The sequence below is a fragment of the Lagopus muta genome, chromosome 1 (genome assembly GCF_023343835.1).
Source record: "Lagopus muta isolate bLagMut1 chromosome 1, bLagMut1 primary, whole genome shotgun sequence".
NCBI classification, from domain to species: Eukaryota; Metazoa; Chordata; class Aves; order Galliformes; family Phasianidae; genus Lagopus; species Lagopus muta.
In genome coordinates this window covers 52,473,914-52,498,452 of record NC_064433.1, presented here as the reverse complement: position 1 = coordinate 52,498,452, position 24,539 = coordinate 52,473,914, and the positions used below count along the sequence as shown (strand labels likewise).

At 45.0% G+C, this 24,539-nt stretch overlaps 1 protein-coding gene across 1 annotated transcript; it reads right to left on the bottom strand.

The window, feature by feature from the left end:
* Nucleotides 1-12,900: 12,900 nt before the first annotated feature.
* On the bottom strand, nucleotides 12,901-24,274 carry RTCB (RNA 2',3'-cyclic phosphate and 5'-OH ligase). Its single transcript, XM_048928468.1, has 12 exons — nucleotides 24,090-24,274; nucleotides 23,928-24,006; nucleotides 23,162-23,229; nucleotides 21,391-21,490; nucleotides 20,065-20,221; nucleotides 19,691-19,847; nucleotides 18,458-18,617; nucleotides 17,491-17,666; nucleotides 16,532-16,720; nucleotides 15,943-16,053; nucleotides 15,023-15,142; nucleotides 12,901-13,975 (listed from the first exon to the last, which is right to left on the bottom strand). The coding sequence occupies exons 1-12, from the start codon at nucleotides 24,180-24,182 to the stop codon at nucleotides 13,868-13,870; spliced, it is 1,518 nt and encodes a 505-aa protein (XP_048784425.1). The 5' UTR covers nucleotides 24,183-24,274; the 3' UTR covers nucleotides 12,901-13,867.
* Between the last annotated feature and the right edge of the window lie 265 nt (nucleotides 24,275-24,539).

Genomic DNA, 24,539 nt, shown 5'->3' with positions numbered 1-24,539 from the left:
AGTTTCCTTCATTGAGGCTATGCTCATTCTGGGCATCCCTCACAAGCTTGGCCGTGGTGTGTGGCAACTGTTCTCTCTGCTACGAGGCAGAAATGAGAGGTGGGGTGTGCTGGGACAGGACTATATCACCCTGGAGGAGGAAAAGAGAAAGGGTAAGTATGAAGAGCTCAGCACCATCATGAGAGCTGTGACAAAGAGCCCAGAGCATGGACAGAGGCCAAGCAAATGAGGTGTTTCTCCTAAATGAGGAATTTCTCTACAGTACTGCTCTTCTTCCTCCTTCACCTATGTTTCCCATGCCAGGAGTCAGGAGTGTTGCTGAAAAATTGGAGACATTGAGCTGGACGTCATGGGGAAAAAAGTAAGTGCTCGCTGTGTGAGTGGGGGTAAGGGAATAGATGCAATGCCTGTAGCATGGATGTCCAACTGAGCACAGCAATACACTCTTTGGAAAGAGGAACCACAGAGCTGTAGACTAGGCAGGCTCTGATGGTTGTAATGGAAGCTTCTCCAAATGACATAAAAATATCTACAAAGAAACAGCAATGCAATTTCACCACTACTATGTGTGCAAAAATAGCTGAGACCACAGCATTTGCATGATGGTGTGTCTGCCTGAAACTCAGACACACCACCCTATCTACCCACCACTGTTCCTCGTTCTTCTTACCCATCTCTGCTGAGCATCTGCGTATGCATTCCATATCACAGCGCTGAACCAGCACGAGCAGGCTGTGCTCAGCCCACCTGCCATCAGGAGGAACTGAGAAATAAGCCCAGATGACTTCAGTCCTGGGTTTCCTTTTCATTCCAGCACCAGTGCAGCCCTCCTCTTGCCACTGTGTTAGGACCACCAGCAGACCATGCTGTGTCTTGCCAGAAAATATCACTGGGCTCCCCTTCTGCCATTTCACCCTGAGTCCCCTGAACGCATAGATAAATCTGGCCTTCAACATCACCCAGGCTGCTCCCCGTGTCATGGGAGCATTGATGCCCTGCAGAAGCTCCTTATCCCAATGGGTTTGCTGGACGGATCAAAGCTGAGCCACGCAGTGTGTTGGCACAAGGCATTCACCTCTGTTTATACGCTGCATGCTCTATTGCTTTGCATTTTTCAGTGCTATCAAAGCTTCAAAAGCTCCATTTACGTTAACAAGCCCATAAAGCATAAGGATATTAAATGTTGTTTATAGTACCCTGTCTGAGAAGATCATTCAGTTAGCAGCTGGCTCAATTTTTAGTTAAGTGAGTTTGGTGAGAGTGCCAAGTTGTCTCTGTACGTGATGTGGGAGCTCGTGTTGAAAGAACAGGAAAAACAGCAGCAATCCCTGTGCAATGACTGCATTACTCTGTGGTAAGAGCAGTCAACATTTTCGGAGATGGCTTTGAGACTGTTAAACGTTGTGTTTTGAGGTCACTGTCTTAAAGAACATGTTTTGTATTTGAACCTTTTATGCAAAATGGTACAGTTTAGGTCCATTCCATCACCTCATATATGCCACAAAACTGCTAATGGTGTACATGGAACGCTGGGTATCAGAAATTTCATCTGGGCAGCAGGTGGTTGTATAGAGTGAGGCCTAGGAGAGAGCAACTCAGCCACCACAGCATCTTGTGGAGCAGGCATTTTCAGACAGCAGCTGGACAAAGAATGATTAGAAGAGTTTAAACAGCTAAAGGCATCTCCTGAAAATACTGTGAAAGGAGCACAAGGTTTCATCCGTATGGGCTTGAGTTTAGACTACCAGTAAGGGGGCTCTAAGAGCACACTCACCATTTCAGAGTTTCTTCCCTGAATAGGAAGCCTAAAGGATGGTCTCTGGGCAGACTTCCCATAGCTGATGCATGAGTTAAGAAGACCACATCTAGGAAGGTCACTTTTTCTCAATTGCAAGAGATGAAGTAGCAGTTTAACGATTGCCTGACATAAAAGTATGAGCGCAGACATAAATGCAGCAAATGCTGTTGAGCATGTACTACAGCAGGCTCCCACAGTCTGGGAACTGGGGGCTTGGAGTGTTAGGCACAGTGATAAAGTACCCAGTATGAAGTGCTACTTGAGTGAGACAATGGCAGCAGCAACCTACATCCAGAAACCATCAGGATGGTGATTGTTTGTTTTTCTGTTTTTTTGTTTTTTAATACCTAGAAGGTATAAAGAGTATACAAGAATACAGTAGGAAATACTGTAAGAAATGGATTTGTATTAAACTATGTCTGGAAAACAAAGGCAACTTTGATTTGTCAGTACTTAAAGGGGGCTACAAGACAGCTGTGGAGAGACTGTGTCAGGGAGTGTAATGATAGGAGAAGGGGTAATGGCTTGAAACTAAAAGAAGGCAGATTTAGCTTAGGCATTAGGAAGAAATTCTTTACCGTGAAGGTGCTGAGACACTGGAGTATGTTTTGCAGAGAAGCTCTTGATGTGCCATTCCTGGAGGCATTCAAGGCCAGGCTGAATGGGGCTCTGGGCAATCTGATCTAGTAGAAGGTGTCCTTGCTAATGGCAGGGGGTTGGAACTACATGGTTTTTCATGTCCCTTCCAACACAAGCCATTCTGTGATTCTCTGATCTTATTATATTTTTTTCTGAAGCATTCCTTTCTTCCAGCTGGCCTTGATTTTTAATTCAGTGAGCAAAGGCTGTAAGCTTATACTCAAATATTGGTAGGGATTTCATCACAATGATTACACAAGGGATTTGCAGCTTAGGCAGATCTGAAGGTTTAAGACATGTAGACAACATGAAAAGTGTGAATGGAAATCCATTGGACTTAGAATTTACTTGGGAAGCTTTAAGGAAAGGCAGTTTATAGGGCTGAGTAAAAAAGCTCAAAAGCTTTGGAGAATCAGTGGGATCCCTGGAAGATCAATACAGCTATTCTATTTGTTTTTTTGAAACTCCTTGGGTTAGAGCTCTTTGGACAGTAGGTATTGTAAAGACATTTACAGTACCACTTGGTTTCAGCTAGATTTTAAATGCCATGAATAAATGCAATAAATAAATAATCAGTTAAATGAAATTACATCACACATGCTGCAAAAACAAACAAGCAAACAAAAAGAGGGTTTATAAGACAGGCTATAGGACACCACAGGGAGTATATCCTGCCTAGTGCATCATATATGCAAGACAACACCTACGCTGTTAAATCATATTCCTCCTTTCTTTCTTGTTTTTTTATCCCAGATTCTCACTCCTTCATGAAAGATTTGGCAGCTCCCTCCTAGTCCTGAACCTTATCCAAGTGATAATTATATCTGTTTGAAATCCAGGAGCTGAGAACTAGCCTCAGGCCACTCAACAAAGGCTTCTCCCGTGCTCTGAGGAAGAGATGCCGACACTTCCCTTCTCATTGTCTACCTCCTGCTGAAATGTATTTGCAGAGTTTCCCCAAGCCTTCAAGGCTTTTCAGGAGATCTGGTGGAACTAGACCTAATATCTCATGGAGCATCATCACATACAAAGGAGCATCCCTATGGGCACAGTTAATGCAGACAAACCTAAACTTTTTTTTGTTTTTTAATTCAGTTGCAAGTGTATAATTAATCCCTGTTCAAATTTACATGTTTGATCTGCTTCTTTTTTCAGACATTAGGCCTTAGATATCTGTGAAGGAAGGGGAAGACGATATGATTTGATCTGGAGCACCTAGAATGAGCTCATGGTAACATAGGCAAATCTTTGTCCGGAGTGCTGAGAGCCTAGATGGTTGTACTTGGCTGCTGAAACCTATCCAGAGGATGGTAATCCAGCAGCTGCTGGGCCAGCCTGGCTTTAAAAGCCATTAAGATGGTTGGCGGTGTCTCTAGAAGGCTGTGCATAGTGAGGGTGGTGGTAACAGCCATTCACTCCAACATGGCTTCTCACTGGATGAGGTACAAATTCTTCTTCTTATAGTCATAGGAAAAGTTCTCTCAGCAGAGCCTTGCAGCAACGCCTAGAGCAAACTTCCCAGCAGTGCAACTGGAAGACCAGTGCTGATGTGCTCAGTGGGTCAACTGCTTCCTCAGCCCACAGAGAAAGTAAAATTGAGTATCTCTCCACTCTGGGAAGGACCCCTTGTTTTTCCTTACCTCAGGTGACACACTGCATCCCATTTTCCACTGGACTTGTAGCTGGTGAGATGCTGGCTTCTCACTTAGGGCAGGAGTTGAGAGGCATCCCAAGCTGAGCTGTCAAGGGGAAGTGCACAAGCATGCTCAAAAGAAGAAATCACGGCACAGTGGGCAGCTCAGATGTGCACCAGGGTCAGATGCAACTCATTGGGGGTCTCTAGTTAATTCCTGTAGTGGGCCTGTGGTGGGTCTCTGCAATGCCATAGAAAACCTCCAGGGACAGTGACTCCACCACCTCCCTGGGCAGCCTGTGCTACTGCAACACCGCTCTTTCTGAGAATAAATTGTTCCTAACATCCTATGAGAACCTCCCCTGGTACAGCGTAAGGCCATTCCCTCTCATCCTATCTCTGTTACCTGGGAGAAGAGGCCAATCCCCACCTCGCTACAGCCTCTTTTCAGATCACTGTAGAGAGTGATAGGGTCTCCCCTGAAATTCCTCCAGACTGAACAACCCCAGTTCCCTCAGCTGCTCCCCATAAGACATGGCATGGTGGTGGAAGCCTCTTGCAGACAAGAGCTGTGGCAGGAAGTAATGCTCCCACAAACAAACCCTCTAAGTCCTGCTCAGGTAGTCCGAAAAACAAGAAAGGAATAGAGATGAAAATGGATCCACTTCAAAAAGGGAAATTTCCATTTGAAGTGCTGAGAATTCAAAGCCTTGTTCAAGTCAAATCCTTCCCAGCAGCAGCAGCCCTTTTTCACCCCTCAGTAGTGCATATCAATTTCTTCTGACAACAGTTTCATGGCTTCGGGATAAATAAGCCCAACTTTGCTGGTATTATATTTTACAACTACAGACAGAGAACGGAGATTAAAATTCCTGGGATGAGTCACCACAGGCAGGGAGGGGGAGGTGGGCCTGTTGAAAAGCTGGTGTTGTGAAACACAAACTGAACATGAAAAAGCCAAATTCAGCCCCTCATCCCCTGGTCTGGAGCCTGGAGCTTCCTCATGCTGGGATGAAAGCGGTTATGTGAGGGGCAACAAGGGCAGAGTGAAAGAGGCATCAGCACAAGGGGCCTCACTGCAGCATCTCTGAGGATGTCTGATGCACTGGGGCAGCCATTAGGTGCAATAGGGGGACACCCTGTGGCATCTTCACCCCTCATGGGCCAATATCCAGACAGACACAAGAAGCTGAGGAAGAAAATCACTTTTGGTTGAGCAAAATGTTTGTGTTTTATTTCCCTTCTCAAATCAAAGGCCTCACCTGCACTGTCTTCCCGCGATGTGAAGTGTCTTGAATTGATCTCAGGGTTTTTTGAAATATTCCACAAGGTTCTCTTCCCAGAGAAGCTGTGATACCCCACCCCTGGAGGTTCAAGGCCAGGTTGGATGGGGTCCTGGGCAGCCTGAGCTGGTGGGTGGCAGCCCTGCCCATGGCACGGGGTTGGAACTGGGTGGGCTGTAAGGTCCCTTCCAACCTAAGCCATTCTGTGATTCCACAGTTCTATGAAACAAACTGAAGCAAATCCCCATACACTGAAATGCATTGCTGAAATGCTTCCTGCTGAAAATGTCAGCCAGGTGCTGTCCCTTTGTCCACTTCACTCTCTTTTCTCACATTCTAGACAAAGCATCCTCATGGATGAGATGATTCTGGATGAGAATTCTGAGTCAAATAGGCTTCATCAGCAAAAGCTCTGCTGCAAGAGCACCACCTCAACTTGCCTGAAAAATGGCCATTACTGGAGGCATAGCCAGAGAGAGCTGGGACAGGTCACCATGCAAGCTTTCCTGCTTAAGCCTCTGTGCACAGAGACATACAGGGCAAGTCCTCCAGGTTCTTTTGCTGGCAGACTGCACATCACTGATGTCCTACACATTTGTTATATTGTTTTACACCCAAAATGTGTCCAGGATCTGGGGAGAGAAGGACTAAAATCTTCCTGAATTATCCTAGTTCCCAAATATCCTGCTCCTTAACAATGCTGGTCTCAGCTGAGGAAAGCTTATAGAAGTGTGGCGAAAGAGGTTCGTACGAGATTTCCATGCCTTTGTGGTTGACATTAATATAAGGGCTAACTCATAGAACTGCGGAATCATAAGGTTGGAAAAGACCACTAAGTTCATCCAGTCTGACCACCAGCCCATCCCCACCATGCCCAATGACCGTGTCCTCAGTGCCACATCCACATGGTCCTGGAACACCTCCAGGGACGGTGACTCCACCACATCCTTGGGCAGCCTGTGCCACTGCAGCACTGCTCTTTCTGAGCATACATTTTTTCCTCATATCCAACCTGAATCTCCCCTGCCACAACTTGAGGCCATTTCCTCCCATCCTATCGCTGTTACCTGGGAGAACAGGCAGACCCTCACCTTGACACAACCTCCTTTCAGGTCATTGTTGAGAGTGATGAGGTCTCCTCTGAGCATCCTCTTCTCAAGACTGAACAACCTCAGTTCCGTCAGCCACTTATACTCCAGACCCCTCACAACTCCACTGCCCTTCTCTGGACACTCTCCAGGGTCTCAGTGTCATTTTGAATGAAGCTGTCCTTCCAGCAGTGCCAGAAGCTAGAGAGAAAACGGATTCTTGGGGCCACCACACGACTGCAATGCTGATGCTGAGCAAGGGCTGCTGGGTCTGGGGTCTGCAGAGAAGTGCTGCCATATTAGGCAGTGCCCATAGATGTATATGGCAATGGTCCCTGAATCAGAGCTTGTTTCCTTAATGGTAAAGAACCATAAAAGACCATTGATTGAACAGAGCACCAAGACACAAGAAAATGAAATTACTTGGCACGGGTTAGACAAGTCCATGGTGGCTCAGAGCACCAAAAGCTGTTCTCTGGAGATGTACCCAAATGCCTTGGCCTTACACCAAAATTTCCTCTCAGGAATTGGTCTGTGATGGAAGATTAACTTTCAGCCAGAGGAACAGAAAGGAAAGAACACAGCAATGATGCTCTTGCCTGCTATTGATAATCATCAAATATTCTGAATTCCTGCCCAGGAGACAAGGAAATAAGTATTTGCCTCACAAACAGAGCTTCGTGTTTCTCAATCAAGATAAAATTTTTGCTTCATCCAATGACCATTAATGGAAGAGTTTGCAGGGTCTGGCAGGAGAAGTGGCCAGAAATCTGTGCGTTCTCTGAAATAGGCTGATTTTGGAGGCCTTTTGGAGGCCCTTGGTCTGAGGCAGGTACAGGAGGGACAAACCCCGGTGTCCCAAGTGTTTCTGTGCTATGGGGGTGCCCAGTACACCCAAAAGTGCCCTTCTGTCAGCACAGTCCCACGTCCTGGCCTCTGGCTGGACAAAGAGGCATCCGCTCCTCTGCAGAGCTCAGTGCCCCACAGTGGACATGCACAGGCATATGATGGGAAGGGGACAGACAAAATTCTTGATGGGCTAGGCTCAAAATGGGGAAGAAAGTGCACAACCCAGCCCTTTTTCTATCTACCTGATTAAAAAAAGACTCCCATGAGAGGTGGGTGTAGAAAATCCCTTTGGCAACAGCTACAATATAAATACCCTCTGGGGAAGAAGTAATTTACAGTGATGTTTTTTCTTCCTCATCCAAGAAGTGGATGAGGATTTGGCAGGAAAACAGTGAAAGAACTGATCAGTCTATCTGTGATTTTAAAGCTTGATAACTTGCCTGTGAATGCTACAGATTTATAACCCTACAATAATAAGCATTAGTCAAAACTAAAACAACCAGCTTTCTTTCTTTTTTTCTTTTTAAAGATTAAAGTGCAAACAGGTTACAGTTCTTAAAAGCTGGGTAATGGAGTGATTTATTGGCAAGATGTTCTTCCAGCCAGGAAACCCACCTTTCCTTCTGTCTGAAACTGTAAAAAGGGTAATAAAGAGTTATGGGATGTAACTATTTCTGGCAGTACAGCATGGTGCCTGCTGCCTGGGGATTGAATGAGAAATGTACTCAGCATTGGCACTCCAAGACCTGAGTGCTGTAACCCAAAGCACTCCCAATTGCTTCCCAGCAGGGATGTAGCTGCCCTCAGGTTTCCAGAGATCTCTGCTTTGGTTCACAGTGTTGGAAGAAAAGATGCAGACTGAAAAGGCTTTGGAGGCTGGTGTTGGTGGCCCTGCCTGTGTGCAGGGGTGTTGGAGCTTCATGATCCTTGAGGTCTGTTCCAACCTGGGCCATTCTGTCGTTCTGATCTGAGTTGTATCACTGCCTGGGGACAGCTCTCAGTCCCCATTAAGGGCTGCTCCTGGGCCAAGAGCCAGTACTGTCACTGCCTTTGCTCTGAGCAGAATGTGGTACCCATGGCCTTGTGCATACAACTATACACATACTAAGAAAGGCAGAGAGCAACAGTTGGGGACAGAAGCATGCTCAGGGGCTAGTGTTAACACAGAAGAATTGAGGCCAGGCTTTATGCAATCCTTCATTTACTCCAGGCAAGGAAGGTTTCAGAGATCTGAATCCTCTGTTTTAGAATCATAGAATCATTAAGATTGGAAAAGACCTCTAAAACCATCTAGTCATACAATCAGCCCATCCCCACCATGCTCACTGACCACATCCCTCAGTGCCACATCCACACGGTTCTGGAATACCTCCAGGGACGGTGACTGCACCACCTCCCTGGGCAGCCTGTGCCACTCCAGCACCACTCTTTCTGAGCGTACATTTTTTCCTGATATCCAACCTGAAACTCCCTTGGCACAACTTGATGCCATTCCCTCCCACCCTATCGCTGTTATCTGAGGGAAGATGTCAACCCCTACTTTGTCACAATCTCCTTTCGTGTCATTGTCGAGAGCGATGAGGTCTCCCCTGAACCTCTCCAGACTGACCAACCCAGTTCCCTCAGCCACTCCCCATCAGACTTGTGCTCCAGACCCCTCACAGCTCCACTGCCCTCCTCTGGACACACTCCAGGGCCTCCAAGCCTTTCTAGTAGTGGGGGGTCCAAAACTGAACACTTGAGGTATGACCTCACAAGTGCTAAGTACACCTCCCTGCTCCTGATGGCTGCAGTATTTCTGATACAAACCAGGATGCCGTTGGCCTTGGCCACCTGGACACGCTGCTGATTTATGTTCAGCTAGCTGCCAGCTAAGACTCCAGATCCTTTTCCTCCATGTATCTTTCCAGCTGCTTTGTCCCAAACCTGCAGCGCTGCATGTAGTTGTGATTACACTGCAGGACCCAGCAGTGGGTCTTGATGAAGCCCATACAACTGGCCTCAGCCCACTGCTCTAGCCTGTCCAGATCCATCTGTAGAGCTTTCATATCCTCAGGCAGATTAACACTTCCTGCAGCATGGTGTCATCTGCAAACTTAGTGAGCTTATTTCAAACACTGCACTTTCTTGCTTCCGGTCTCCCTCCTTTGCCTTTCAGACTTATCACAAAAACCCCATGTCTTCTAGCATGTACCTTCACAACTGCTGGCAGCCTGGTTTTCTCCCTGCCAGCATGCTCAGGTTTGATAATTTCCTACAGCTTCATTGACTCAGGTAATGAGCTGCTGATCTGTGCATCAGGGCTTGGGCAGTACTGTGCATGCACCCACAGCCAAATCCTCATCTGCAGGAGCTGCAGCCCTCCCTCCAGTCCATTCCCTCCTCCCCTCCTGGCACAGGGCAGGTGAACAGGTTCCCCAGGTTTTACTTCGAGGGTAGTGCAGGAGGCCCAGGCTGATATCCCAGCCCATATACGGGCTGAGGCAGAGTCCAGGCTGCTACGTCAGCTCCCAGCACAGTTTGCAGTGTGAGAAAGGAATCAGGACTTCAGTTTCCCTGGAGGAGAGGAAGGAAGAAAATGCTTCTGCTTAGTTGTGCAGGCAAAGCTGTGCAGAAAGCAGGGAAAGAAGGGGCACTGCAACCCCAGCTGCACCAGCATCTCCTCTTAGGAGTAGGCACTAGTGCAAGGCTACCCATATATCTCTGTATGAAAGGGAGAGCACATAGAATCACAGAATTAAGTTGGGAGAGATCCTTGAAGACCATCTGGTCCAACCCTCCTGCAATGAACAGGAATATCACAGCTCTATTAGGGTGCTCAGAGCTCCTCCAGCTTGACCTTGGGTGTCTGCAGGGACAGGGCATCCACCACCTCTCTGGGCAATCTGTGCCAATGCCTTAACAACCATATTGAAAAAAACTCGATATCCAGTCTAGGTCTCTCCTCTCCACATCAACTTCCACGTTTTGTTTGCTAAGTTACTGAATGCTAGATGAAGTGCTGGCAGAAGATTTCATTTCCCTTTCCTGGTCCTAGTCTACGCAATTAAGATGAGTGATGATATTAGTTTCTGAATTTTATACCCAACGTGAACCAAAGAAGACTCCTGGGCTTTGGGAGGGAGCAGGCAGCGAGGGGATGTGTGCTCAGCACAACCTCAGTTAACAGCAGCTCCAGGAGCACTTGTCAGTGTTTTGAGGATGCCAGGAGGTTCCCACCGCCTCCTGCAGCACTGAGGATAATGCACCTGCTGCAGGTGCCTTCAGCATCACAGCCTGCTCCTTATCTGCCCCAAACCTTCCACTGCTGCCTCTCCAGGCAAAAAAAAAAAAAAGAAAAACACAAAACAAATGAAAAAAAAAAAAACAACAACCAACCAAACAACAAAACCCCAAAATCTCTGAGGCGGTGGCACTCAGAACCACTCAAGCTTGGACAGTGCTCAGGAGAGCAAAGCAAATGCCAGCTCCGGGCAGTGCCTGAATGTAATTGAAGCCTCCTCTGTGTGAGAGGGGAGCGTGCTGGCACATGCTGCAGGAGGGATATCGCTTTCTCTGCCTGCTTTGAAGGCTGAGGGGGGGGAAAGAGAGGAGAAGAGGCCAGTTAAGAGTGTTTATGTTTGGGAGGAACAAAGGAGAGCGGAGGAGAGGCCTGTGCCAGAGATGTGTCAGAGATCACTTGTTCCTCCTGGGCCAGGCCACCAGCCCAGGACCACCGGCGGAGGAAGAAGCAGTGTGTGTGAGGAGCAGCGTGTAAAGCAGAGAGAGGAGGGAGATAGCAGAAAAACCTCCCCAAAGACTCAAGGTGGTGATAAAAGCGACACTGGTTAGATGCCAGGTTCCCAAGCAGCTGGTGTGGGATGCAGAGCAAACACACCACAAGCCTGCAGCTTGTTGGGTCTTGGTGTGAGACTCTTTCAGACATGAAAAAACCCAAAGTAGTTTTCTATTTGCTGCTTAATGCTGCACTAACGGTGCAGGAACAGCACCTGCACAGACCTCTGAGTGCACCGTGAGCAGCGAGTTCCTGGCAAGGGAGGAAGCTGTACAGCCCATACTGCACAGCCCTGCAGTGAGCCCTGCAAGCACAGTGCAGGAAGGTGCTGTCACCAGAAATGATACCTACCACTTCCTAGAGGCAGAAGTATCACTGCTTTGGCAAGTCCATTTGTAAGAGGAGCCCCAAGGACCAGCAAACTTTTCTGCTGCAGGTCATCATACAGATGACTGAATCAACCAGTTTGGCACTGGATGCATGACTGATGTTAGGCAATTCCAGCAGTGTAAGACAGACCCAGATCTCCTACCTACTGCTTCCTGACATAAGAAGAAAAAAAGAACTCCCAAAAAATGTTCACTGAAGGTTTGTCAGTCTTCTGGGGGAAGGAATGGAAGCATATCATATGATCACGCATAAACAGATGCTTCCTGTTACCTTTTACTGAGGCAGAGTTGGTTGAATAACCATGTGGGCCCTTTGGTGTTGCAGAGATGTTTTGGCTGATTCAACCTTTTTTAGTAGGTATTTTAAAATAAGATATTTTACCTTTTTTAAGACAGCCTTTAATCAGAACATCCAAGTTTAAATACAAGTGACGTAACTGGGAGACATCTTTCATTTTTTACTTACTTTTCAGGTGGTTAGGAAACCAATGGTCACCCCTGTACAGCACAATATACAACCAAAACTAATAGTAGCTTTGCAACAGGAAACCAAAATTGCCCCCACTTTTTGATTTCTTGAAGGCTAATGCATGAATGTTGATGATCAGAAGAGGCTTAAGGCATAGATATGAGAGAGCACCTACATGGTACAGAGGATTTGTGTTAGTAAGAAACTGAAATTTGTTTCAGCTGCAAAGGTAGGTAAATCTAAAATGGTAGGAAAGGAGAAGTGTTTGAGAAAAGCTTCCTTGTTTTTAAATACAAACGTTTTAAGAGCTCCCCTGCATTCCACATCAAAAAGTCTGCAGTATTTAGACAGAAACTGCAGAACAGAACATGTACTTCTGCAGAAGACTGACCAACAATTTGTCTTTCAGTCAGTGTCTCCACAACTCTATTTCACATTAAGTGAAATGATTTTTGTTTGAAACCCGGTGAGTCCATCTCAAACCTATGAGATGGATCAATTCCACTTCAGAAAGCTGGAAACAAGACACCTTCTTTAAACCAAAGATGGAATCAAAGGAATCAAGGCATGTACTGCTTCTGAACTTGCAGCTAATACGATATGGAAACTTAAGACACTGGTAAACATAATCATTAAGGCAACAAAATGCTGTTACGCCTCCTGAGACCAACCTAAACCTAAAGGGATGCTTCCTCAAAAGGCAGTCAAGTCCACTCATCACTATTTGCTTCCTTTACACGAATTTCTGGCAGGGATAGCTCCCTTCTTGCTTTTAGTTTTATGCTCCTCCTGCTGCCCTCTTGTGTCTGCATACACACTTACAGGCTTCCTTCACTGCATCCTGCAAAAAAAAAATCTGCCACCTGCACATTTCTTTACAAGGTCCATCAGCTGAAGTCACAAGATGTCCTGGGTTCCATGCTGGTATATGCACTTAGAAGTGGACAACAGCCACAGAATAAACATGACACAGACACTGCAGTACCCATCTTCCCATTTTATTTATAATATCCAATATGATCTAGTGGGGATGGTCAGCTCCCACTCCAGCTTTATTTAATTAAAGAAAAAACATCAGCTGAAAGCAGTCTCATCCTACTGGGCCTGACTCTGCAACTGGACTCATTTCAATCAGTCACTGGACACAGTGAATAACACTATCCAATCCAACTTTCACACACTTAGGACTTTTCAAAACACTGGATCTCTAAGCTGTGAAATTGCAATTTTGGGCAAACCAATGGGCAAACAAGACCTTTCAAAATAACATTTCTACCAGCATATACACAATACTGCAGACCCCCACTTGGACACAGCCAAGCACATCACGTGCTGTGGTACATGGTAGAGAGTGGGGGGAGAGAAGAAGACTGCACCTCAAGCCTAGCTAGTCCCTCTCAGCCCAAATGGGAGACCACTCCCAACTGTATTTTTTTATTCAACTGCCAGAAAACATGCAACAATATAGATATCTGCAAACAGAGAGACCTCTCCCTGCCCAGAGGTGCTATACCCTGCCTATCAGGGTACTTCTGTACATGGAAAGAGCTCCAGGCACTCAGGTGCAGAGATGGGAGGTCTGGCTCATATGTCACCTTTGCTGATGGTGGTGGTCTTGCAGCACAGTAATTAGTGGAACTCAGGAAAGTCAGAAGTTCTGCCTTCGGAACAACCATCCAAATGGGGGGAGAAACTGCATACAAAACAAGACTGATTTCTTTACCCTTTCCATAAGAAAAGAACACCACATAACAAGGAGCTGGAGCCATTATTTCTGTCTAGATGTGGTTAAAAATAGGGGCATCCTCAACTGCTGTGTTTCCATAACAGTGATGTAATATCTGAGTAAATTATTGAGTCCAAATGTATGGGAAGATGATGATTTTGCAGACGTTTTGCAGAAGGCCTACAGATGTTGGTGGGTTTCTGCTGCCTTGTCAGTTCCTAGCCTTTTATAACAGCAATAGGTCTCAACTTAATGGCTTTCTTGCTGATGCCAGCTGCATGGCAGGTATTAACGACATCTGTCACATTCTTGTAAGACTCAGGTGCCTGGAGGGGAAAGAGAGAAAAAGAAAACACTGTAAACAGCCCAAAGTCACAGGAAGCTAGATACAGGCCTTGGATATCTCTTCCTTTCTTCATAAAAACTGAACCATATGCATTGAGGTTGTAAAAGAAGGTGGACATATTGAAAATCTAGACATATTAGACATTCAAAATCTAAGATATATTTGGTTCTAGAATTCAACTTTTACCACATTCCAGATAAGATACTAGCTCTTTTGGTTCAGTTTTCCTAATGTTCTCAGATAATCCAATACACTAGCAGGCAGTAATGCTGGGACTCAGCATTTGGCAGGAAGTCACTCCAACTTCCTCCTTCCAGACAGCCCGTAGGATTTATCTTCACTGCCTCTCAGTGACAAGAAACAGGGATGAACTCTTGAGCTCTTCCTCCAGTATTTTATTAGGAAGCCACCCTTAAATAGAGATTTTAATAGGACAAACAGGTTTGTACAATACTAACACCCATAAAAGCAGTTATAAATGATTGATTATAAATGAAGCTGTGATCACAATAAATCATAACTGAAGTCATAACAATCAAATTTTTCTAGCCAGTTAAAGTTCTTCTCTTCCTGAGGAGAAAGTGGAATTTGTCTTAAAAGGCAGACTGCATACATAAATTCATGCACTGCAATGAATTTACATAACAACTACAGTATACACTAAATTCAAAACTGGGAGAACATCATTTAGAAGGAAGAGTGCCCACAAAAGGTAACAACTTCTGTGATGGTCCCACAAAGATTTTTCAGAGTCGAGGGTTACTATCTCTATTGTCAGGCAGGAAAAGAGGGAAAAAACATATCCCTTGAAACTGCCAAATAATCTACTTCTGGCAGGACTTTGGGGACAGGCAAAACTTCATATTGCTTTCCAGAAAATTGGGTAAGTCTATCAGAAATTGCAGAAGCTGTACATATAGGCAAGTAGTGATTAACCAGCACTGTCAAGAATTAAGTGACAGAGGGTCATTCAGTCAAGGAGCAAGATTCTCTTCTCCCCTCTCAGGTAACAAGGTATTAAACTCACTTCTTCCATGACCAGTTTGGGAGAAGCAACACGGATGGCAATGCCCATGTCAGCCAGTTTGTCCAGTACATCCTGGAAGTCCAAGTTACGTCGAGATTTGGCTCGAGACAGTGCACGACCCTAGAAAGTAGATTAGTTAGTTCTGTGTTTTTTTGTGGTAGTTTGCAAAAACAACACTCTTTCTTACTACATAAAGAAGAAATCAACAGATATGCTCAAGAAAACTAAGCTGCATTTCCAACTGCGTTGAACAAAATGAAAGACCTTTTGTCAGGACTACCACAAATATAAGTGGTTGTAACTGCTGATGAGGAAGCAGACATCTAGGACAGACCCCCTGGAATAGTACTGGGTGAAGTTTGACATCTGGTGCTATATCTAGCACATAATCTCTAATCAGTACGCATTATAAGCAAACAGAATAGCTGATGACACAGACCAGGGTAAGCCACAAAATGGGAAATTCAGATGACAAGCTTCTGCATAATCAGGTACTATGGCTAGGAAAGTTCTGTATGTAAAACACACTAGCCTTTTTGCTCAAACCACGTCAGACTGTGCTCATGATTCAGTTTTACTAGAAACTGTTTCTTTTCCTCAGTCATCCTTGTTGCACAACGTTAAAAAAGGAGAAAATATCTTCTTCCAGCTACTGAGGAATTTTATATAAACAGTCTTAGCATCATGAGTTGTTCTTGTTAGCTCAAATACTGGGATTTTGAAAAAGGAGATCATTCTTGACACAGTCGTATTAGCCTTTGCTTCATATAAAGGAGCACCCCCTGAATTTTCTTGGACTACAGTGGTAAGAACCCCTGTATTACCAACAAATGAATCAGACACTGAAGGACCCTTTAACAACCCTGTTCACTGGATGATTTTCCCATCCAAACATCTTCCTGAAATGCTTTTTCACTTACAGCTCCGTGGCAAGTAGTTCCGAACGTCTCAGTCATGCCTTGCTCTGTGCCAGTAAGAACGTAGCTACATGTGCCCATAGTCCCACCAATCAGAACAGGCTGTCCAGTCAGCTGTGGATGCAAACAAGTCTTAATTCACCAAGCAAAAGCCCAAGCAACTCATTAATAAACGACTGAGAGGAGTTACATCTCCAAAAGAAGCGGCTAGATTTACATTCCCTCAGAGCATCCCCACTTGCCTTAGGTGCCTGGTATGAAGGATTCTGGAGACCAAAATGCACTGAAAGATGTACACCAGTGTATCAAAAAGACTTGGCTCCAACAGACAGACAAAGCAAATGACTGCAGCCTGCCATAGATATAAAACCTTCATGACTTTTCAGCCACTGCAATTGTGGAGTGCAAGACTGAGTTCAATATTCCAAAGATCAAATAATACACACATAAGCAGAATTTTGCCATTCCATAAGATTTCCAGTGCTATTACCTCAAAGAAAGGAACTCACAGAGTTTAGATCTCTGTTAAACACTCTAAAATTATCTGATTCATCCAAAATTTCCGTTTTCCTTCTCCTACAGCTAAACTTACTTGATAATCAACAGCAATAAGAGGATGGTGAGGAGGGAAGGCTCTGGTTGATCCTTTTCTGTGCACCAGTAGAGTCCTTTCCTTCCCGTCCACTACGTGTTGCTCCACTTTGGCAATGTTGTGAGACACATCGTAGATAACGTGCATATCGAGGTCATCTGGGGTTGTGTTGAAGACTTTGGCAAAAGCCTAAAATGAGAACAAACCGTGACATGGAATACAAGAGGAGAATTGCAGTGTACGCGCAGAAGCTAAAAAATACTTTAAAAAATTAAAATCATAGAATGGCCTGGGTTGAAAAGGACCTCAAAGATCACCTAGTTTCAACCCCCCTGCTATGCACAGGGTCACCAACCACCAGACCAGGCTGCCCAGCGCCACATCCAGCCTGGCCTTGGCCTTCCAGGCTGCAAGCACACACTGCTGCCTCATGTCCAGCTTCTCATCCACCGGGGCCTTCAAGTCCTTCTCTGCAGGGCTGCCCTCAAAGGGTTCTTTGCCCAGTTGGTATAAACACTCAGGAACAGATTTGCATGAAAACGTCTCTTACTGATAAGCCAGTGATAAACCAGTGACCTAAACACTTGGCATGGCAGGTAAGAACCCTCAGTCAGTTTCAGCCACGAGGAAATTGAGTGCAGAGTGTGACAGAAATAGACTGTCTAGACTTATCTGCCCATCAACAGCTTTAACATTAGAATTCAATCTGTTATCAGCTAAACAAATTCTGGCAACTCTGAGAAAGATGGTTTTGGTAGTTTAAAAAGGAGAATCTTCTTGCACCTTCCTCTTCCAGGAAATATTGGTGACAGATGGACGTTGGACTGGATGACCCTGGCAATCTTTTCCAGCCTTGGTGATTCTATGACTCTGTTATGCAGCTACTGTGTATTCCATACGCCTTGGATAAAGCATGATGAGCACCAGACCATTTACATCAGAGGCAACTCTGCTCATACCTGTCTTGTTAAGAAAGTCATAGAAGAGCGGTTGACCCACGCATAGTTTCCAGCAGCTGCCATTCCCTTCAAGTAATCCTGTCCCTCCACAGAGGCAATCCTGGCACATGCTAGCTGGCGATCGTTCACTATGATTTTGTCCCGTTTCATAGCTTTTTCCATAGCCACCAATGCATCTAGGAAATAAGCAGATTTCTAAGAGACTTCTTCATTTTGTTTCAGTCTATGGGATTAACACAAGTCTCTACAAGTTATATTCAAAAAACTGAACATATCTGTCCAGTGGTCAAACCTACAGCTTCCTCTCAAACAGTAGAGTCATTTTGTGGCAGAATATTGTTGTTTGCAAACAGCATTCCCTAAGACTACTTTTAGAAAGAAAAGTTCAGGGTCTGAGGTGTACCAGAAAGAATTCTCCACTCAGACAAATGTAGTTCAGCCTGTTGATATCTACTAATAATCTAAGCACTTTATTACATTCAAAACAATAAAGGCAACTGTAAATCTTTTATTGACCCCACAGTTTAGTCGGTTTTTTTTCTGCCACAAGAGTGTCTGCCTTTGTTACACCAAATATTAAGACTCCACGATCCCAAGCAAATATGTTTGAAGAGAGCCCCTGAACCAAAGGATTCAGTGAAAATCTTCCTCCACTCTCAATCATACAAAAATAGAGTTTAGAAGGGACTTCTGGGAGTTACTATCACTTGCTCAGAGCAGTGCCAGTTGGACAAGGCTGCTCAGGGACTGAGTCAAGTTCTGAATATCTCCAAGAATGCTGGTCCTACAACTTCTGTACACATCCTTTTCCAGCATTTGAGGAAAGGGAAAACAGAGGGAGACAACCCCTGCCAAGGTAACTCAGAATAGACTGACAATTGTAAGAAAAGCCTTTTGGTGTTGGAGTTTACAAGAACATGCTGAAGAGTTTGCTTTACTCCAGGTACCCATGCCAGTCGGACCATACCTGTGGCAACCTGATGGCCCAAGCCTCTGCTGCCACTGTGGATCATGACGCAAACCTGTCCTTTGTGGTCGATGCCCATCTTCCTGGCAGCATATTCATTGTAAATGTCATCCACAACCTGGATCTCAGCATAGTGATTTCCTGCTCCCAGGGTCCCCAGCTGCCAATCACAACACAAAGATCAGACAGCGCTTAGTAAGGCAGCTATGGGAATATGAGCGAAAGGGCAAATCGCTACAAAGGTTTTAGTTTCAGGAGTTTTTCCAGGAAAAATAAATGTAAACTAAAAGGAAGCAGAACACAGTAGCATTATCATAGCCCTCTTTGTTCAGATTCATAACAACTTCTACTGTTTGAACAAGACCAGGATTAAACAAAAGGACAAGAATCTACGCTCTGTGCAGCCACTTTTTTTGCAACTCAGGTCCAGTCAAAAGACAGGAAAAGGAGAGTACTGAGAATCCACCCTGTTTATAGAGACAAGCCAGACATTGCCTTACACTTGTTTCTAACCCCATGAGAAAGCTAAAACATCCTTTTAACTATGTCATTAAGCCTTTTCAGCAGATTAAAGCAAGATATTCCATTTTTAAGACCCACTTTTTTCTGACTTAGTAATAGGTGATTACTTATTTGTTAGGTAAAATGAGAAAATTGAGGACCTAACATCATTTTTAGGTTAAAATCCTGTAATGTATTGCAGCACAATTCATAAAACTCAAATCATATAAAATAAAGTTTCAGAAATTGAAGCATTATCACAGATACCTCAAAAGCATTCCACCCAGAGCAACAACACAGTGATATACTTACTACACATAGAAACCCCTTGAACTGTAATTCAACGTTCTGAGTTAGTCACATTTATTGTGGTATCTTTCCTTGCCCTGCTATTAACTTGCTATGCAAACAAGGAGAAAAGTTACAGAACAGCTTGCCTGTCTTTCAACAAAACTACATCTGGATGGGGAAATGCCAGCAAACATGAATCCCAGTGTTAATTGGTGAAAACCTGATGCCCCCAGGGACGTTGGGTACGCCCAACATTTATCATGTTTCCCTGTGTTCAAACTCTGCCAAGAATTAATCAGAAATAGCACCACCATCTCACCTTTCCACCTGCCAAGAACCGTCAGGCAAAGGTTCAAGAAAAGACAAAGTCAGAAAACCACCCGCTATCTTTCACTTTGAACCCTGGGGGCACTACAAAACCCTTCTGAAACACAGCTTTACCTGAGGCAGGCCCCTCTTCTTTGCTCTGGAAGACACTTTGTTGGGATCAGCCTGCAGCATTCTTCCATACTCCTCACAGTGTTCCTTGTCCTCTGCCCAGGCATAGCCTTCCCGGAGAGACCAGTCTACACCCATCTCTAGAGCCTCTTCCAAATCCCTGCAATTAGCAAAGACATACGTGCATTCTATTCTTGGAAATATTCAAAACTTAACGAGGTATGGTCCTGAGAAACTTGATGGTTCTCCTCCTGGAGAAGCACATGTATAGAAAGGCTTTGATTTTTTTCTCTTTCATAAAGTCTCCCACCCTTGAATCTTCCATAAAAACAAGAGATGACCACTGCAGTGACGTGCACACAAAGTTGTTCTCTTACTTGGCGTTCATGGGGATGACACCCTTTGAACCAACACCGACAGGAATGTGGTCAAACATAGCCTGGGCGAGCTGCTCCTTCACAGGCTGCACATCACTTTCATCCAAATTCGTACGCAGTAAGCGGACACCGCAGTTGATGTCGAATCCGACACCACCTAACAGTGCAAGAAGAGCCAGTTAGTAGTGTGCTAATGCTGTTTGCTAAACACTAATATTGAAATATTAAAGATGAGATTCATATTAATCTTAAATCAACGTCCTTACTGACGGGGAGCACGTATCAAATGATGCGATCTTACATCTTTCTAAGACAATACTGGGAATTGTATTAAGTTATATTTTAATGGATTTACAAGAAGCCACAGATTTCAAGAGAGCCAAATAGTTTTGCAAAGACAAACCTGACCACTCTTTAGAAAGCCCCCCACACAGCTTCTCCATCTCAAACACATGCTCTATGCATCTGCTAGTTGCTCCAGCAAGTGTATACCGCTTTAATTAAATACATGTACAGAAACTGAAGAGGACATTCAGCTGCCTCAGGACACAAGGAAAGTGACAGACAAAAATCTTAGCACAGTTCCAAAAAGCAAGTCCTTGGAAGCAAATCGTTTTTGAATCTTCACTGGAATAAATACTATAATAAGCAGAAAAGATTTAAAAGTAATATGAAATTTTAGTTTTGCTTAATTCTCAGCATTTAATATAAACTAACACCACAGAGAGAGGCTGAGTGTGAGAGACCAATCATGCCACCTTTACTAGTGTCAGAGTGGGGATGCTAGACAAGGAGATCTTCATTTTGAGTCCATTTGGAACACACAATTTGAAAAAAGTAAGGCCTAACACATGAATCTCAGGTACAACCACAAAAGCGCCTGTAGACCATCAGTTACTAAAGACCAAGGTATATATAAAAAAGTCAGAAATGTAAGAAGGTCATGTTTTTAACAAAATACAGAAATATTCTTAAAAAGGGGCTTCAAATCTTGCTCAAAGAGAAGAGTCAATTCTTTATCAACATGGTGAAACCAAGTCCAAAGTCTTGTGCTCTCTCTTCAAGACTGAGGGATACAAACCCAAGCCAAAAACATAGTAATTTTTTCTGTACTGTTTAAATGCTTACAGAATAACCATTCACAATGTGAAGAATAAAGATTCTGAGCACAGAAATTTAAGTGTCTCTTAACTCTGTGTAATTCAGTCATTTTTTGTCTTTGTTCTGCATGTAAAGTACTGTACAGATCTGCCATTTTGCCACGTATTTTTAAGCCAACGCAGACCTTCCTCAGTGCAGATTAAGTCAGTCTTGAGGTAATCTCACCTGGTGACACCACTGCTTCAGGATCATTCATATCAAAGGCTGCCATGTTGCCAATGGCAAAGCCATAGCCAGAGTGAACATCTGGGAGACCTATGGATCTCTGAAGGGAAACAAAGGAAATGTCAAAGTTCTGCAAACTTTGTACTGCACTAAGAGTCATCTTGGTTATGCTCTGACTTGTGATAGTGGTTATCACATGTACAGACCAATACACCAGAAAGAGAAAGGATGTTCTGATGAAGTAGACATCTGAATTCAGGAAAGTAAACTCCTACAGTTTATAGGAGAAACCATCAAAGAAAGCAGAGAGCAGTTCATCTCACCCTGAAGCAAGCTGTAGAGGCTAGTCAGCTGAGCAGCCCCTCCTGAGATTGACCCAGTCCCAAGAAAACTTACAGAAAAAACATAACATCCAAGTGTAAGAACTGTGATCTCAAACTGAAATCTAGTTTATCCCTGGACTCAAGAGCCTTTGCACTGACATCTTTGTAGGCAATAACTTATGAATGGCACAGAGCAGAGACATAAGACTGAAGACGAGTTTGTCCCTGTCAGGTGCCATCTACAGCAATACTTGAATGCAGTAAATATAACAAAGAAGGAACTCAGTGCAATGGAATCACACAACAGTCAGCACTTTCCTTTCTTAGCTACGTCACTGAACGCTGACCTAAAACTGCATGCTATGGGTGGAAAAAGACATTCTTTTGATATGACAAGATAAGTTGGGAGCTGAGTCAATTCATAAAATAATTACTTTTAATTGAACCTTTCACGTTACTGCCAATTAAAGAGTGTGCATCTACACAACTCTACAAGTTTGAGGCATGGCAAATTTAGATTATGACACACTGCAAATAGGACTCAAAACATTCTGTCTGTTTTCTGAAACCCATTGAATGTACTAAACTGTTGCTATACATGAAAGAGAGAACTGTTTTTCAGAGGCTTATATGCTTCTTCTCCCTCCCCTTACCATCAACAAGAAATCTTATTAAAAAGAGTGAAGATGTGAATAGAAAGGTAATAATAACATTTCTCCTACAAACTATCAGCCATAATTCCCATTTTAACAGGTTGCTTCAATTTTCTCTCACCTTCTTCTTAGTTGGTCACTAAGGCATTTTAGCAAATTGATGGCTAGCCTTTTACTGTAACCACATTGAAAACTTTTGCTGAGTCACCATGAGAAACAATTGGAAAAAAAAAAAGAAAAAAAAAAGACAGTTCTGGTACTTATTAATGTAAGCAACACAACATAAAAAGATCATTTCCACATTGTACTTAATGTTTCTTGAAAAGTGATGTTCTTCCTGCATCGCTGCATTTGATGCTTCATTTCCAAAACGCATGGGGCCAGGGAAAACAGTGCACGGGAAGGCTCACTACCAACACTAGGGCAGCAACAGTAACACAAATAACGTCACCGCCTGCTCTCTCCTCTCTTCTTCATGCATTGCAGGTCAGCAGAGAGGATTCAAAAGCAAAGAACAACAGACAGTGGAAAAATAGTGGCTAAAGCAACTGGAATAGCATAAAGCAAAGCCAGCAAGGCTTTGCTTTATGCAAGTTGTCAAAAGACAGTCAATGAAATAAGTAGATACTCCCCTTTCTGACAATTTCACAGCCTGTCCTTGCAAACGCTCAGAGCCAGTTTCCCAACACACCAACTGTCCTAGAGAGATCTCTGATCCAAACACCTTCCGCACCAGTATTCCCATGATCAGTGACTAGCAGGAACAAAAAGCAACTTTTCAAAACAATGACTCACATGAACGATTCCAGGCAATGCAGCCACATTCCCAATCTGTTTCATAGCAGGCAAAAAGCCACCCGCACCTTAAAACCAAAAGAAGAAAAACAAAATACATCAGTAATCAGATAGCTTACCATGGCAATCGCAATTTCTGAAGGGTCTGCTCAAAATACCAGCTCACCAGAAATCACAAGCAAGTGCTCAAATCTGGTGAGCTCTAAGCAAGATCTGACATATCGTTATGTTGATAAGACAGAAGGAAGGGAAGCCATCCAGATGGACTGCACAGGCTTGAAGATTGGTCCCATGTGAACCTAATGAGGTTCAATACGGCCAAGTGCACAGTGTTGCACTTGGGTCAAAGCAATCCCAGATACATGTACAGACTGGGAGGAGGACTCACTGATAGCAGCCTTGCCAAGGTCTTTGGGATCCTGATAGGTGAAAAGTTTAATAAAAACACCAGTGTGTGATGCAGGCCAGAAAGCCAATTGTACCCTGGGCTTCATCAGAAGAGTAGTGGCAGCAGGGAGAGGGAGGGAACTGATCTCCTCCACTCTGCAGCACCTGCATCCAGGCCTAGGGCCCCCTGCACAAGACGGATGTGGAGCTGTTGGAGCAGGTCCAGAGGAGGGCAAAGAAGATGCTCAGAGGGCCGGAGCGCCTCTCCCGTGAAGACAGGCTGAGGGAGCTGGGCTTGTTCGGCCTGGATAAAAGAAAGCTGTGGGCAAACCGGCGCGCTGCCAGCCCAGCCCTCAGTGTGAAGGCCCCGCAGACGCACCTCCGCCGCGGCAGGCGTTGCGCAGCTCCTCGAACATCAGCTTCTCCAGCGGGTCGTTCACGTAGAAAACTCCCTCTACCTGCGGGGAGAGCGGGCTGAGCGGCCGGGCTTCCCGCTTCCCCCTTCTCCCCTCCCCAACCCTTTCCCCCCCTTCCCACGCACGTGCATGTTGGGCACGAAGCCCTTCTTGATCCGCCAGCAGTTCTTGTCGATCTTGTCCAAGTACTGCAACTCATCGTTGTAGCTGCGGCTCATGGTAGCTCCACTCGTGTCGAACCCCTCCGACAGCGCCCGGCCAACAGCGACACACGACGGCGGCCGCCGAGGGCCACGACACCTCAGCGGTGGCGGAAGGCGGACGGGAGCCGCCGAGGGACAAATATCCTCCGCCCGCGCGCGCCCCCTGGCGAAGCGGCCGGGCCTTCCCTCAGCTGGTTGGGACCGAGAGCCGCACTGAGAGGCGCTGGGCAGGGCTGTGTGCGGCGGGCCAGGTCGCTGGGGATGCAGAGAACCGCAGGACGTGCTGCGCCATTTTCCCTCCGAGCGCCTCAGCCTGCTCAATGCATAGAACTTACTCACAGAACTGACAGTGCACTTCTTGTGAGAGGCGGC